Source organism: Mus caroli, unplaced genomic scaffold (genome assembly GCF_978045245.1).
Source record: "Mus caroli unplaced genomic scaffold, Mus_caroli_1 scaffold_1, whole genome shotgun sequence".
NCBI classification, from domain to species: Eukaryota; Metazoa; Chordata; class Mammalia; order Rodentia; family Muridae; genus Mus; species Mus caroli.
The window spans coordinates 43391086-43406257 of NW_028227256.1; the positions used below are offsets into that span (position 1 = coordinate 43391086).

Here is a 15172-nt window from a genome sequence, read left to right on the forward strand (position 1 = left end):
TTTGGTGATATGAAGCTATCCAGCTGTGTCCCTGGGAAAGTTGCCTAAATGACCACTGTGCTCTTGGCACCGCATGTCTTCCTCTCTTACCTCATCCTTGTGAAAGTAGGAGCTAAGAAGACAGTTGCTAGCACCACCAAATCTGGGGGCCTATGCACAGATTCACCCTTGGGAATCCAGACTACCTTTCTTTCCTGCTCTACAGCTTTGTTACTTTAATGGTACCTCCTCTTTGCAGAATCTTTGAACTCAGAAATGGACAATCCATAGCCACACACAGCATGCTCTGGCATCTCACATCTTAGAAGCAATCAATGAACTTTTCTGTCATCTTGATATCCACTGCTGTCCTGTATCCCTGCTTCCTAATTGCACAATATCTCAGAAGAATGTCTTTACATGCAAGCTGAGTTCTCAGCTGTTTTCCTTCTACCTTGCATCCTCACCACCCCATAGAAGCCTTTCTCTTCAGAGTTAGTGCAGTTTCCCTGTTGATGAATCTCCTCTGGCCTTCATCTAAACTTCTTGGCAATTTCTCCTGATGTGTTTATCTCCCTAGACACAGTTTATTACCTTTGTCTTGACGATGTTATCTCCTGGTTTTGGTTGTTTTTTTATTTCCTTATTTTCCACATTTATGCTTCTTGCTGGCTTATTCTTCAGCTATTGGAGTCTCTAAGAACAAAGTCCTTGAACAATTTGTGTTTACTTTATTCATCCTCTCCCTAGGAGAACTCATCCATTTTTATATCTTTGAAGACCTCCTTGTTAGATGCTTCCTCTGTGACTCAGAAGGCTGTATCCAGAACTGCCAACATGCTATCTCTACGTTAGTTTCTCTAGATATGTAGAACTTATAATTTATTTCAGTAAATAACTACCAGCTCCCAGTCAGAATCCTATGACTTTTTCCTCTTCCTCCTCCTCCACCACCACCACCACCTCCTCCTCCATTTGTGAGGGCTCTGTGCCAGGCCAGCTTGTTATCTTGCCTTTCTGCTCTCATCCAGTCATCTTATGTAGTTGGCAACATTAGTCCACTCAACAGTGAGTCACGTGTTTCCTTTGGTTGTCTATCTTCTGTGACAATACAGATGCAAAAAATATCATCTTGCCTGACTTCATCTTTCCCTACTCAGTCTCTAGCAGCACCTGGACCTCAACTGCTGTAGTGGAAGTACACCACAGAACTGAAACTCACTACAGGCTTATGGAAACTAGCACAAGATTTCACACCACTTTAATACCTATACTTAACTGTGGAAATATATTTAGAGACAAAAAGCACACAGGGAGGCAGACACTCTGGGACACACGCCATGCTACAACTAATTGTACTTTCCCCAACAGCAGATGGCATCATTCTCCAGAGTCCCTGTTATCAATGCATTTGGGATGTGCATACTTCTGAATCTCAAGCTTAACAACTCTAGGCTACCTTGTTTCATTTATTATTTCCTTTATTATGTACACCTTTAAAATCCCTTCTTTTTTATTGGGTATTTATTTCATTTACATTTCCAGTGCTAACCCAAAACTCCCCCACACGCTCCCCCATCCACGCCCCCAACCACCCACTCCCACTTCTTGGCCCTGTCGTTCCCCTGTACTGAGACATATAAAGTTTGCACAACCAATTGGCCTCTCTTTCCATTGATGGCCGACTAGGCCGTCTTCTGATTCATATGCAGCTAGAGACAGGAGCTCCAGGAGGGTACTGGTTAGTTCATATTGTTGTTCCACCTATAGGATTGCAGATCCCTTTAGCTCCTTGGGTACTTTCTCTAGCTCCTCCATTGGGGGCCCTGTGATCCATCCAATAGCTGACTGTGAGCATCCACTTCTGTGTTTGCTAGGCCCCAGCATAGTCTCACAAGAGACAGCTCTATCTGGGTCCTTTCAGCAAAATTTTGCTAGTGTATGAAATGGTGTCAGCTTTTGGAAGCTGATTATGGGATGGATGCCCAGATATGGCAGTCTCTAGATTGTCCATCCTTTTGTCTCAGCTCCAAACTTTGTCTCTGTAATTTCTTCCATGGGTGTTTTGTTCCCAATTCTAAGAAGGGGAAAAGTGTCCCCACACTTTGGTCTTCATTCTTCTTGAGTTTCATGCGTTTAGCAAATTGTATCTTATATCTTGGGTATCCTAAGTTTCTGGGCTAATATCCACTTATCAGTGAGTACATATCATGTGAGTTCCTTTGTGACTGGGTTACCTCACTCAGAATGATGCCCTCCAGGTACATCCATTTGCCTAGGAATTTCATAAATTCATTCTTTTTAATAGCTGAGTAGTACTCCATTGTGTAAATGTACCACATTTTCTGTATCCATTCCTCTGTTGAGGGGCATCTGGGTTCTTTCCAGCTTCTGGCTATTATAAATAAGGCTGGTATGAACATAGTGGAGCATGTGTCCTTCTTACTGGTTGGAACATCTTCTAGATATATGCCCAGGAGAGGTATTGCGGGATCCTCCGGTAGTAACTAAGGAAGTGGAAGATCTGTATGATAAGAACTTCAAGTCTCTGAAGAAAGAAATTAAAGAAGACCATAGAAGATGAAAGATCTCCCATGCTCATGGATTGGCAGGATCAATATAGTAAAAATGGCTATCTTCCCAAAAGCAATCTACAGATTCAATGCAATCCCCATCAAAATACCAATTAAATTCTTCAACGAATTAGAAAGGGAAATCGGCAGATTCATCTGGAATAACAAAAAACCTAGGATAGCAAAAACTCTTCTCAAGGATAAAAGTACCTCTGGTGTAATCACCATGCCTGACTTAAAGCTGTACTACAGAGCAATTGTGATAAAAAACTGGGTGGTACTAGTATAGTGACAGAGAAGTAGACCAATGGAATAGAATTGAAACATAGAGATGAACCCACACACCTATGGTCACTTGATCTTTGACAAGGGAGCTAAAACCATCCAGTGGAAAAAAGAGAGCATTTTCAACAAATGGTGCTGGCACAACTGGCGGTTATCATGTAGAAGAATGTGAATTGATCCATCCCTATCTCCTTGTACTAAGGTCAAATCTAAGTGGATTAAGGTACTCCACATAAAACCAGAGACACTGAAACTTATAGAGGAGAAAGTAGGGAAAACTCTGGAAGATATGGATACAGGGGAAAAATTCCTGAACAGCAGTGGCTTGTGCTGTAAGATAGAGAATCGACAAATGGGACCTCATAAAGTTGCAAGGCTTCTGCAAGGCTAAAGACACCATCAATAAGACAAAACGACCACCAACAGATTGGGAAAGGATATTTACCTATCCTAAATCAGATAGCGAACTAATATCCAATATATATAAACAACTCAAGAAGGTGGACTCCAGAAAATCAAATAACCCCATTAAAAATGGGGCTCAGAGCTGAACAAAGAATTCTCACCTGCAGAATACCAAATGGCTTAGAAGCACCTGAAAAAATGTTCAACATCCTTTAATCATCAGGGAAATGCAAATCAAAACAACCCTGAGATTCCACCTCACACCAGTCAGAATGGCTAAGAACAAAAATTCAGGTGACAGCAGATCCTGGCGAGGATGTAGTAAAAGAGGAACACTCCTCCATTGTTGGTGGGATTGCAAGCTCGTACAACCACTCTGGAAAATCCCTTCTTCACATAGGTTGCTACCATAGAAAACTATCTGAGCACCTGTTCTCATGAAATCCAACATAGCTACCTTGATTGAGGAACATGTCAAGAAGGGTAAATATCTATTCCAAACAAAGTATACAGGAAGGGCGCTAAAGGGCTTTAGGTAGAGGGAAGTCTAGAGAAGAGCCTGAAGCCCAGGGTGGTAGTGTTCTCTTACATATCTGTGCCCAGCCCTTTATGTCTAATCCTCATAGTAACAGGCACCACAGTCTTTTATTACATAGAGGCAGACACTTGGGCTCAGGGAGGCTAAACACCTCCCCGAATGCTTCACAGTAGCATTAGGAGCAGGCCCTCTGGCCACATGCACAACGGTTTCCTTCCCAGCCTACCATGCTCAAGACTTCATGAAGAAGTTTGAAAACAATTCATTCTCATTAAAAGTGTCTTGATGACACTTTTAACTATGGTTACTTCTGTATTCAAGACTTTATCCCTCCTAACTTCTCTCAGTGTCCTTCTGACATAGGAAAATATCAGCATTCCCGTTGACATCCTAGTGGAAGTAATGACTTTATACAATTTTTAGACCCAGCTAAAATGTTTAAGTTATGAAAGCATTGCATAAAGTTTTTAAAGTAGTCAATTTCCCATACTCAACCTGTGGAATTGCATGCACCGAGCATAGAGATTAGACAGACTTCTTTGTTTTCCTTTTTACCAGTCTGCATCCACCTGTTACCTCAGGAAACAGGTTTTCAGGCACTAAAACTCCAGCGTTATCTTGATGGTGGTAGAGCAGCACATAAAACAAGATTTATCGAATGTATTGACTTGGTGCACCAAAATTGCTTAGTAATGAGGTTAGCTGAGTGGCCTTCAGCTAAGCAAACCACTTTACTAAATATCAGTGTGTCCACCCAGAGTAATATCATTGAGGACAGATGTTTGTTAAATTAAGTTTATATTATATGCACACAAACATAATTGTACATTTTTGCCAAAAAATTGCTTATTCCATCTTACTTATCAATTACTTGAACAAAAATGAGAAAGTTAGGATTTTCCAAAGGAAATTCCTTTCTCAATGGGACCCCTGGAGAAGGGGGGTCACAGATGCCATCTGAGTTTCCCCCAACCTCTGCCTTTCTCCTTTTATATACTTTAATGTGTGTCTGCTTCTAGTTCACTGGCCTTACAAGTCAGGCTTGCCCTGTTTCCTGAGAGTGAAGTGGTGTCCAGTGTGTTCATAGACATGAAACACTAGCACTTAGGAAGATGAGACAGGGGTATTGAGACCTGTCTGGGTCCCTTGAAACCTTGTCTCCACAGATAAATAAGTAAATTGATAACTAAATGTCACAGGGAATCGAGGAAGCCACTGGCAGTTTATTTACTGTTTAGTGTCAGTGATTCCAGGCATATTACCCACAGTTCTTAATATCTGAATTGCAAGTTTCATCTAGGAGGACTCAGTAATTTATTAAATGCACTGAATAGTGGGAAGGGAGGTAGAGAGGAAGAGAACCTGAGAAGCTATGGTGGGCATTATGTCGGCCTGCTCTCCCCAGACAGGAATCTCAGATGCAGGGCTCAGTCACCTACCATCTTTGAATGCTAACTTCTTTCTTTGTTATTTAGGTGTTTACATTCATGGATTGTTTTTGGATGGAGCTTCCTGGAACAGGAAGACCAAGAAACTTGCAGAATCACATCCTAAAGTTCTGTATGACACAGTCCCCGTGGTTAGTATTTAAGAAGGGTTACATGCACATGTGCCCGGATATGGATATATGCACATCCAGTCTGTTCTTGTTGTTCATGGTAACTTTGCTCTATAAAGCTGTTCCCAATGCTGCACTACTGCATATATTTGCTCTTAATGGGCTTCTGGATTTAGGTTCTGTGGTATCTGCATTTCTGTTAGTTGATTGATATATACCGTTGTACTGTTTCTGTTTAAAGAAAACTTGTTTAGTATACATTATCACACAGTCAGTAGCACTGTGACTCTCGCTGGATTAAGCTCATCCCTCGGCCTTCTTGCACATAGTAACATTGGACTGTGCTGCAGCCTTTGGCCTGTAAGTCACTTTAAACTATGGAATGCCAACAAAGCAAGGAATGTTAACAACTGAGCACAAAATAGACCATAAAGAGTACAGTTGTTTATAGTTATAAGAGCTGAAAATAAAAAAGCAGAATTTCCCATGGTCTAGCTATAGACATGTGGTTGTGAGATAAAGACAACTCAAATTCCATGTTAGTTAATGACTGTAAACACACTGCCAGGGTTGATTATAGGATGAGGAATGAATTTTGATATTTCATGAAATAAAGAATTAATGAATGGTGAGGAGCAATGCCATATAATTTTTTCTGTGTGTAACTACATCATGACAAAGTATATTTATATATAATATGAAGGGCACATCCAGGATGGTATGATAAAACAAAGACTATTAGAGTCACATGAATTACAGAATTCTGTGAGAAGCTTAAAGACAGGTGAAAACTCATCATAGCAGCCATAAAGGGAGGGGCTAGTCGAAACCTAGAAAGATCCTCTTTTCTACATACCATGATGATCTGGGCAGAGAAGGGTTAGGATAGGAGACCCTAAAATCAAAACAAACATTTGCTATTTCAGAAGCTGGCTGGATTGCAATTCCTTTCCTTTCTGAGGACATCCTCAATTAACTTGCAGGGAACAGAAAGCGGGAGTACATCTACAAACGGATAATTTTTCTTCAACAAAGAAGTCAATGAGGAATAGAAATTCTTAAGAGTGAAATCCATTCCTTGCTTAAAGTGCATTGTTCATTTAAGTTTAAGTTGAAAGTGTTTTTGAGAATTATGTTACTGTTAAGCTACAGCTTGTCCATCCCCCATAACAAGGGTTGTACAGTGATCTGGGAGGAATGGATACCCCTGGGTCTTAGTCACTGGCTCCTCCATGTGGTTGTGTTTTGACCTAAGAACCCTAAAGGACTACTCATTACTATGAGATAAATTAATTTGGTCAAACCCTAAAAGATGCTTGTTGTTTTAGTTTGCTCTTTGCCTTCATAAGTCAAAGGCCAGCTTGCTTTTAAATCTTGTTCTAAAGACTGGCCATATTCTACAATAAATTACATGGGTAATATTCTAGAAACTTGCTTAAATAACTATGTTAACTTATGTTAAGAAAATGTTTTTTCTAAAGAAGCCATCTTTCTTTGAGATATAGTTTGATGCTTTGGTCAGGTTAGTTGGCAGCACAGGAATGGGTACCTCTATGGGTTTTCCATTCTGTTTTCATGTGCTGTGCCATCTGTATGTAAACACCATGATGCTTTCCTTAGAGTGCTTTTGGAGCATTATTCCCAAATGGGAATTGGGAGACTTCAGACTTGCTGCTTTTGCTTCAGGTTTCATTGGCTATTCTGGGTCATCTGGGCTCCCAGAGGAATAGGATGTTCCTAGTTTCATGAAGAATTAACACCAGTATATCAGTGAACTCTATGTTTGATTGACAGATCCTATTTCAGAAAATAAACTGAAATTGTAATTGAGATTCCAGACATTAACCTCAGGCATACACACACACATAGACACATGTGTCCCTGTACATACATGTGTACCCACACATATGTGAATAAGTATTGGACAAATATATAACACACATGAAAAGAAGAGAGAAGAAAGCACTCCCTAACAATATACAAAAGTGAAGAAAAATTTTAAGTTAGAATTCCTGATCACTTGGGCTCAGGTACTTGAGACAACAATAAATGGCTCAGGGAGAGTCTTTCTTTTCAGTGGTGTAGCCACTGATAAGTTGTCCCTTTTTTCAGTAAGTGATTTCCTACTCATGCTCATATAAGCCACCACAAATTCAGTGAGTGGAAAAGTATGAACATATAGGAGGAGGGGCTCGTTGGAAAGAAAGGCTTCACCAGAGAAAAGTGCAGAGAGATGAGAAGGGGCACTGGAGGGGAGTGGAGGGGCATAAATAACAAACTCAGTATACAGTGTATTAAATCACCAAGGACTTTAAAAATAGAGAAGAAAAATAAAGAGGAAATGAAAGAACAAAGACCAATGTGTAACTAAAGCTAGGGGTAAGGTGAGAAAATAATTGATTGTTGTGCACTAAATTAAATGGGAGCAAAAAAGCTGTGTACTAACACTGTGCAGATGCACATCGCATGGCCTTTCATATTTCTAGAGTGTTTGGGTGTAATGTACTGTAAGTAAAGAATCCATTTACCTACCGTGTGGATTAACTTTGATCTTTCTGTGTAGACGAGTAACTTGGATGACAGTTCATTGGTGGGCATGCAGTACTGACATCCCCTTCTATTGTTATATTGAAGCCCATTCTCCATTTTTATCTAGTAGCATTGTTTTATAAAATTGATAACTGATATCACATGCATAAATATTTACAAACAATTTATCTTCTTGATGAATTGATTCCTTGATTGTTATACAGTGACCTTTGTCTCTTCTTATTTTCTTATTTTTTATTTATCTTGAACTATTTTCATTCTTGTTTAGTGCTCTAATGATAGTGGGACCAGGGAGAATGGAGCTGATAAATGAGGTGAACTAATATCTTATGCGAAAGGCAATTTTATTCATAGCAATTTATACTCTGAGGGTTAAGAAGAGCCACACTAGTAAAATTTACAGTCACAAGGGCAAGCCCCACATGGCAAAAACATGTTTACCCATAGAGGTGTACAAACAAATAACAATTCAAGTCTTATTTTCTTGGAGTTTTTTCACAAGCACTCAGAATTCTTCTTACAGGACTCCATTTTTGGACTGTGTTCTGATAATTCTGATAATTCTACAGGAAAGCTTTGCTGGATATAGGTAGCTTGAATAGCAATCATTTTCTTTCCAAACTCAAATATGTTATCCCATGTCCTGGTGTGTAGGGTTTCTGCTGAGAACTTGTAGGTGCCCATCAGGACTGCTCTTCAATGTGATTTTGTGATTTCCCACTTGAAAAATTTAAAACTATTTCAGCTTCATGGGTAAGCTGTAATAGCAAGAAAACCCAAGTTCACATATGATTACCTATGTAAAACCACAGGCACAGCACACACCTGCAACCATGTTAGGAGTTGGAGACAGACAGATCCTGGAGCTTGCTGGCCAGCCATCACTGAGCTTCAAAGTCAAATGACAGACTTTGTTTCAAAAGCCATGGAAGAACATGATAGAGGAAGATGTCTCACATCCGTTTGACACCTCTGGGCATGCATAGATGAATACATGAAGTGCATAACACATGCCCTGTCCCCGTACCTACTTTGTACTTTTGCATGTTGACTGTAATGTGTAGTGTGTAATGTCAGAATCTAAGACCTCCCATCTATACACACATCTGCTCTTATTCAATGGAACAGATTTTTCTCTGTCCTTAGTCTTTTTTTTTTCCTTCAAGTATATCAATTTTGCAGACATTTCAACAAAGATCTGTAGTCTTTTCATTCTGCCTTGATCTCTCTTTTTTCTTTTTTCTTTTTTCTTTTTTCTTTTTCCATTTTTCCCTCTTCCCTTTCTCCCACTCTCTCTGGGGCCCTGCTTGCTCTGGCCTGTAGGTTTTTTATTTGTTTCTCATTAAGGATGGTTGTGAGCCACCATGTGGTTCCTGGGATTTGAACCCATGACCTCTGGAAGAACAGTCAGTGCTCTTAACAAATGAGCCATCTCACCAGCCCAAAAATCAATATTCTTTTTTTTTTTTTTCTTGGTTTTTCAAGACAGGGTTTCTCTGTATAGCCCTGGCTGTCCTGGAACTCACATTGTAGACCAGGCTGGCCTCGAACTCAGAAATCCACTGCATCTGCCTCCCAAGTTCTGGGATTAAAGGTGTGTGCCACCACACCTGTCTCAATATTCTTAATATAATTGCTTAAGGTAGTCTGATTTGGAGACTTACACCTACATTTTCTTCAACTTTCAAGAGAGACTCTTACTGTGTAGCCCAGGCTGGCCTTGAACTCACAGCAATCTTTCTTTCTGTGTTTGATGAGTTCCTCATTCATATCTGTATTGTCTTTCTAATTTGTTTGTTTGTTTGTGTGTGTCTGTGTGTGTGTGTGTATCTTCTTGAATCTCATTTGTCATTGAGATTTTCTTTGTGTGATACAGGGTTTCATACAGCTCAAGCTGAACTTGAACTCCATTCTGAGGGCAACCTTGAATTCCTGAGCCTCCTACCTCCATCGTCCAAATGTTAGAGTTACAGGTCTATTGCTACCAAGCCTGGCTTTGCGTGGTATTGAGGATTGAACCCAGGGCTTTGTGCATGCTAAGAAAACACTGTACCAACTCTCTTAAACCCCACCCCTAGCCCCAGACATATCACTAAGCTTTCCCACAACCATTCTTTAGAATCTATCAGGCATTTCATCAACCTCAGTATCTTTGGAATCTGTCAATAGGGAGTTATTTTTTAGATTATTATTTTAAAATATTTGAAATTTCTTGTGTATATGTTGAAATCTGTGCATCTAGTGAAGTGGATTGTCTCTTATATGGGATAGACTTCTTAGAACATGACTTTCTTTTAAAGATGTGTATCAGGGTGTTAGTTCACTATGCTATGCTGAATTCACTTTCCGCTGTGTATTGCAGTACAATGTTACAATGTCCTTGTAGCTTCTTTGACTGTAGTTATTAAGTTTTGGCAGAGCACATACTTTCAAGAGAGGCAGACCATCTGTCTATGGATTACCCATGAGAGGGACATGAACAGTTTAGGCATTAATGAAGTAGGTAGCAGAGTGCTCCCTATATAGTTCCTCTGATAATGGGAACGCTGGTGGGGCTTCTCAGGTACTGTTGATACTGGCTGCTTTTTGAATGGGCGCTTTTTGAATGGTCTTGGCTGCTCAACAACAGTGAAGGGTCTAAGCACTCTTGATTAGACACTCTACAAGTACAGTTGCTTCACAGGGAGCAACAGGAGTCAAAATTCCTCCCACCCCCTGTAGTACTCACCTTTCCTTGTGAGCCGTGAGTTACCAGGTAAATGTGAGGCAACTGATGTAGGGGCCCAGAACAGGTTCAGTGGGGTAGTTTATTTTTTGCTACAACTTTGGGTATGTCTACCCAGTAGCTATCTACTATTACAGGTAGGCCCCTGCCTGTGCATTCCTGGGGATAGATGAAGTATTTCTCTGGCTCCTGGAGCTTTTCTTCCAGATTGTTCTAGAAACAGTAATATATAATACTATTATGTATATATGTAATAGATATAATGTGTGATGGCAATAGCAGCAATAACTGAGTGTCTGTGGGTCATGGCCAAGATCAGGCAAAACCCCTCTCCCAGGGCTCTCCCCGGAAGGACAGCAGGGATATGTGTCTGACAGTTCTTAGCTATACTTTTGGCTGTGTACACTGAGGGCTGCTGTAGTTACATTATTCTCTCCATTTCATTTGAACTGTCATTGTAGCACTGACTTGTTTGTTGAGACTTGCCAGGACAATGCCTCTGGGGCAGGGCTACAGCCAGAGGGGTATTGTTTGGCAGACACAATATAGGCTGGAGGTGGTGGAATATTTCTCACCCTTGCTTTGAGGTATCATGTGACATCGGGGATCCTATCACAGGCAGGCTCCTTTATACCCAGGTTCTTGTGGAGGGCACCTTTGGCTCCCTCTACATTGCACCTGTTCATCACCACGTAGTAGTAATCTCAGCCTGTTGAGCACATCTCCTGCTAAGCCAGGATGGTAGAGAATGGCTGCAAGGTTTGAGATGAGACTTTGTGAAGGTGTTTAACCCTTAGAACAATCCAGTCAGTCAGGCCTCCTCTTAGGGTGACTACTGACTATAGTACCTTAGAGATCTTCTGGAGGGGTGAAGCCAACCTATAAGGACTGAATTCAGGCAGGCCTTACGTCTTAGGCTGTACACTTGGAAGTACCTGGTAACTTGGCAGTGGACGTACGGGACATTTGCTGGAAGTAAGCCCTTCCCAGAGCTATGGAACTGGGTGGCAGGTGGGCAGCTTCTCTTGCCTTGCTGCTGTCCCAGGTCTGTGTTCTACAATGGTTTTGTATTCTGATAACTGAATTCCAGTGTTTTCCCAAAGTCATTCAACTCTACAGGCTTGGTTTAGATCTTGTAGAGGAGCAGGTAAATTGCTAGGTGCCTCTATTGAACCACCTTGCCTGGCTCACAGCTGTTAAACACAGCAAATATGCATACTATCCATCCACAATGGGAAGGTGATTTAAGTAAAATAACTGTTGCCAGAATGTATTGGTTTTAAAGAAATAAGTCATATGATTCTGAGCATAAATAGTAGCATGTCTCTTTTGTAAATATATAGAATTTTGTTTTGTTACTAAAAGCACCAGAAATCACCCCCAGGGAAGAGGTGATGAACAGTTGGGTAATATGCTTTTAAGCAACTAGTCTTTATTTTGACACAATGCAGTATTTTATAAAGTAACTGTTTACTGTAAAAACATTTTGCATACAACCTGTTAAGAAACCACTACTAAGTATGGGTTATGATTAAGTTCACTAAGAATACTTTCTTTGTAGAAAAAGAGTAAAAATGGTAATATTTCCAAGGCTAGTCCAATTAAACCAAATAATATCGAAAGCATACAGGAGTGGGCAGTATGATTCTAACAGAGGCAAGCTGTTTTCTCTTTGAATACTGGTTCTGAGATAGTTAAGCATCTTTATATTCGAACAATCATTTCACTGTTGACAAAAAATACAATCTATGTAGGGCATAGGTTTTAGACATAACTTTACTCTGGAACTATCACAGTAGCTAAAGTACATGCCATTTAATGGCTCTGACTTAAAGAGGTGTTTGTGCTTTCTTCCAGATGTGGCTAAAGCCATGCAAAAAGTCAGACATACCCAAACGACCAAGTTACGTTGCTCCACTGTATAAGACAAGCGAGAGGAGGGGCACACTCTCCACCACTGGCCACTCCACAAATTTCGTGATTGCCATGATTCTTCCCTCTGACCACCCCAAGGAACACTGGATTGGACGGGGTGTGGCATTGCTGTGTCAACTAAACTCATAATCTGAAGGTGGCATCATCTCTTGCAACTTCTTGTTAGATTGAATAAAACACATTTTATTGTTTAAATTTTGCCTCGCCTTAAATAAATTTAACATTCTTAATTATGACTTTATTCTGGCCTCTTTAAAGTACCAATGAAGATTCAGTGTTCTGAGACAGACCATGAAAACACACCATACACTTTCTGAATAACTTTATTTTAGGAGAGTTCCGTAATAGGAACATATATAAAATGACATACCACTGTTGACAATGAAAACAACAGCATTTCATCACTTCCAGTTTTATAAATTAAAAAAAATGATTCAGTTACAACAACAAAAAATGTTTAGATATTTTAGCAAGTATCACCTTGCAGGACCATAATCACATTGAAGCCACTGACTTACTGTTAATGGAAAAGGTTCATACTGCATCTAGTTACTATAGTATTTCTAAGCACAATCACAGCTGATTGAATGCAGTGTGATATACACCAAAATCCTTATGGATGTCACATGGTGACAGCATCATACAAGTAACATTGGTGACCTCCAACAAGCATGTTAAAATTAGGCTAGTCAAGTTAAGTGGAATGTTGGAGCCAAACAGAAATGTAGTGGATTTAGGATTGTCTAGTGAGACCTGAAACTATACACTAGTATGATGTAAAAACTAAATAATGGTAGAACACTATCAAAATACTAGCAGCAACTGTTAAAGTCCGCACCCCCCAAATGACTAAGAAAATCTAGCAAATAAAGATAATACCATTTGTTTGAGAATATAAAACTTTGTATATTGTAGGCATAACAGCTTTGTGAAGCATTTTAGAATGAGAGTATATTCCAGCAGTTGTTTGAAATGAAGGAGATGTAATGCTGGAATGCACAACCCTCCTTGGAAATCAAACTCAAAAATGAAGGATAAGTGTATCTTGGTTTTGAAAGCAATATATCCGAGTCACTTAAAGTTGACAGCACTGAGCACACCAGCACCTTTTAGCAAGGTTGCTTAAAGGGCCAAGCAATGAGGTGAAGTAATGACTGTCATAGGCATGCCCAGTGCTGAAAACTTGTGTACAAAACCACTTACTGCAAGGAGGGCTGAGAAAGAGACAAATGCTGTAAGGCCGAATAACCCTTGCTTATAACAAAGAAACATTGGAGATTATCCTCTGACAACTGGTCGCATGTGCTGCCCTCACATTTTTGCTTTTGTCTTAAAAGAAAAATCAGAGTAAGAGGAAAAGAACCAGAGAAGGGACTGAATAAAAATATTTAAAATGGAAGGGCCAGGGTTTGGCTCTTATGTGGTTTTTCTCAAAGAATATCCTGGCTGCCAAGCAGTTAAAATAGAGCTAGCTGCACGCGGTTCAGACATCTGCCTGCATAAGTGAAGAGTGGGTGGCATGGTATGTAGACAGCTGTATGCATATGACTAGTCTACAAATTATGAGTCACAATCAGTTGAAACGTGACTTAGACTTCTCATACATCACTGCCCCAGTGGTATAAGAGCAGGCACCCAAACACTGACCGCTCCATATCAGGCACCAGCAGTGTATCTTGGCACAAAATGATAGAAGTGATTTTGGCTTAGTCATATACTTGGTAGCAAAGTAGCTATGGTACCAGTGCAGTAACCATTTAGCTGACATTTTATATACAGACTATAGGCATGGCAAACTTGGATTTTACTACCAGCCACAGCATGTGCTCCGAGTTGCAAATGCCAATCTGGTAAAATAACATGAACACCAAGAACTTAAAATTTCCAATTAACCTAGTTAGTACTAGGGTAATGGAATGCCACTTATTTGATATTTTCCTAGAGTAGTAATGTTAAGAAAAACGTATCTGGAGAAAAGCACCAGGGCAGCTGGGGCGCAGGGTCGGCTGACACTCGCCAGCTACCCACAACACCTGCCACAGGATCTTAAGACTTCTGGAGAGTGGAGCACAGCTTCTGCTCCAATCCAATTGCGCGGGACCTGAGACTGTACTAGTTAGGGAAGCAGAAACCAGCCTGAGTAGGGCCACAGGCCTCATCCGGCCAGATCAGCGCCGGGGTAGCGGGAGCACAGGGTTGCCTGACACCCACCAGCTACCCACGACCCCCGCCGCAGGATTTTGGGACTGCTGATGAGTGGAACACAGCTTCTGCTCCAGTCCAATCACGCGGGACCTGAGACTGCTCTGGTTGGGGAGAGAGAAATCCGGCCTACATAGGGACACAACCCTCTTCTGGTCAGAAAAGCACCGGGGCAGCTGGGGCGCAGGGTCGCTGACACTCCCCAGCTACCCACAACACCCGCCACAGGATCTTAAGACTTCTGGTGAGTGGAGCACAGCTTCTGCTCCAATCCAATTGCGCGGGACCTGAGACTGCATTAGTTAGGGAAGCAGAAACCTGCCTGAGTAGGGCCACAGGCCTCATCCGGCCAGATCAGCGCCAGGGTAGCGGGAGAGCAGGGTTGCCTGACACCCGCCAGCTACCCACGACCCCCGCCACAG

The 15172-nt window shown here is 41.0% G+C and overlaps 1 protein-coding gene across 1 annotated transcript in view; it reads left to right on the top strand.

Moving 5' to 3' along the window:
• LOC110287785 (dynein axonemal heavy chain 7) overlaps window positions 1-12742 on the top strand; it is a 280721-nt gene extending 267979 nt beyond the window's left edge. Inside the window, exons 64-65 of the mRNA XM_085832216.1 lie at window positions 5256-5359; window positions 12471-12742. Of these exons, the coding sequence (XP_085688342.1) occupies window positions 5256-5359; window positions 12471-12677 (311 nt within the window). The 3' untranslated portion in view covers window positions 12678-12742. The remainder of the gene's footprint in view (window positions 1-5255; window positions 5360-12470) is intronic.
• The last annotated feature ends 2430 nt before the right edge of the window (window positions 12743-15172 follow it).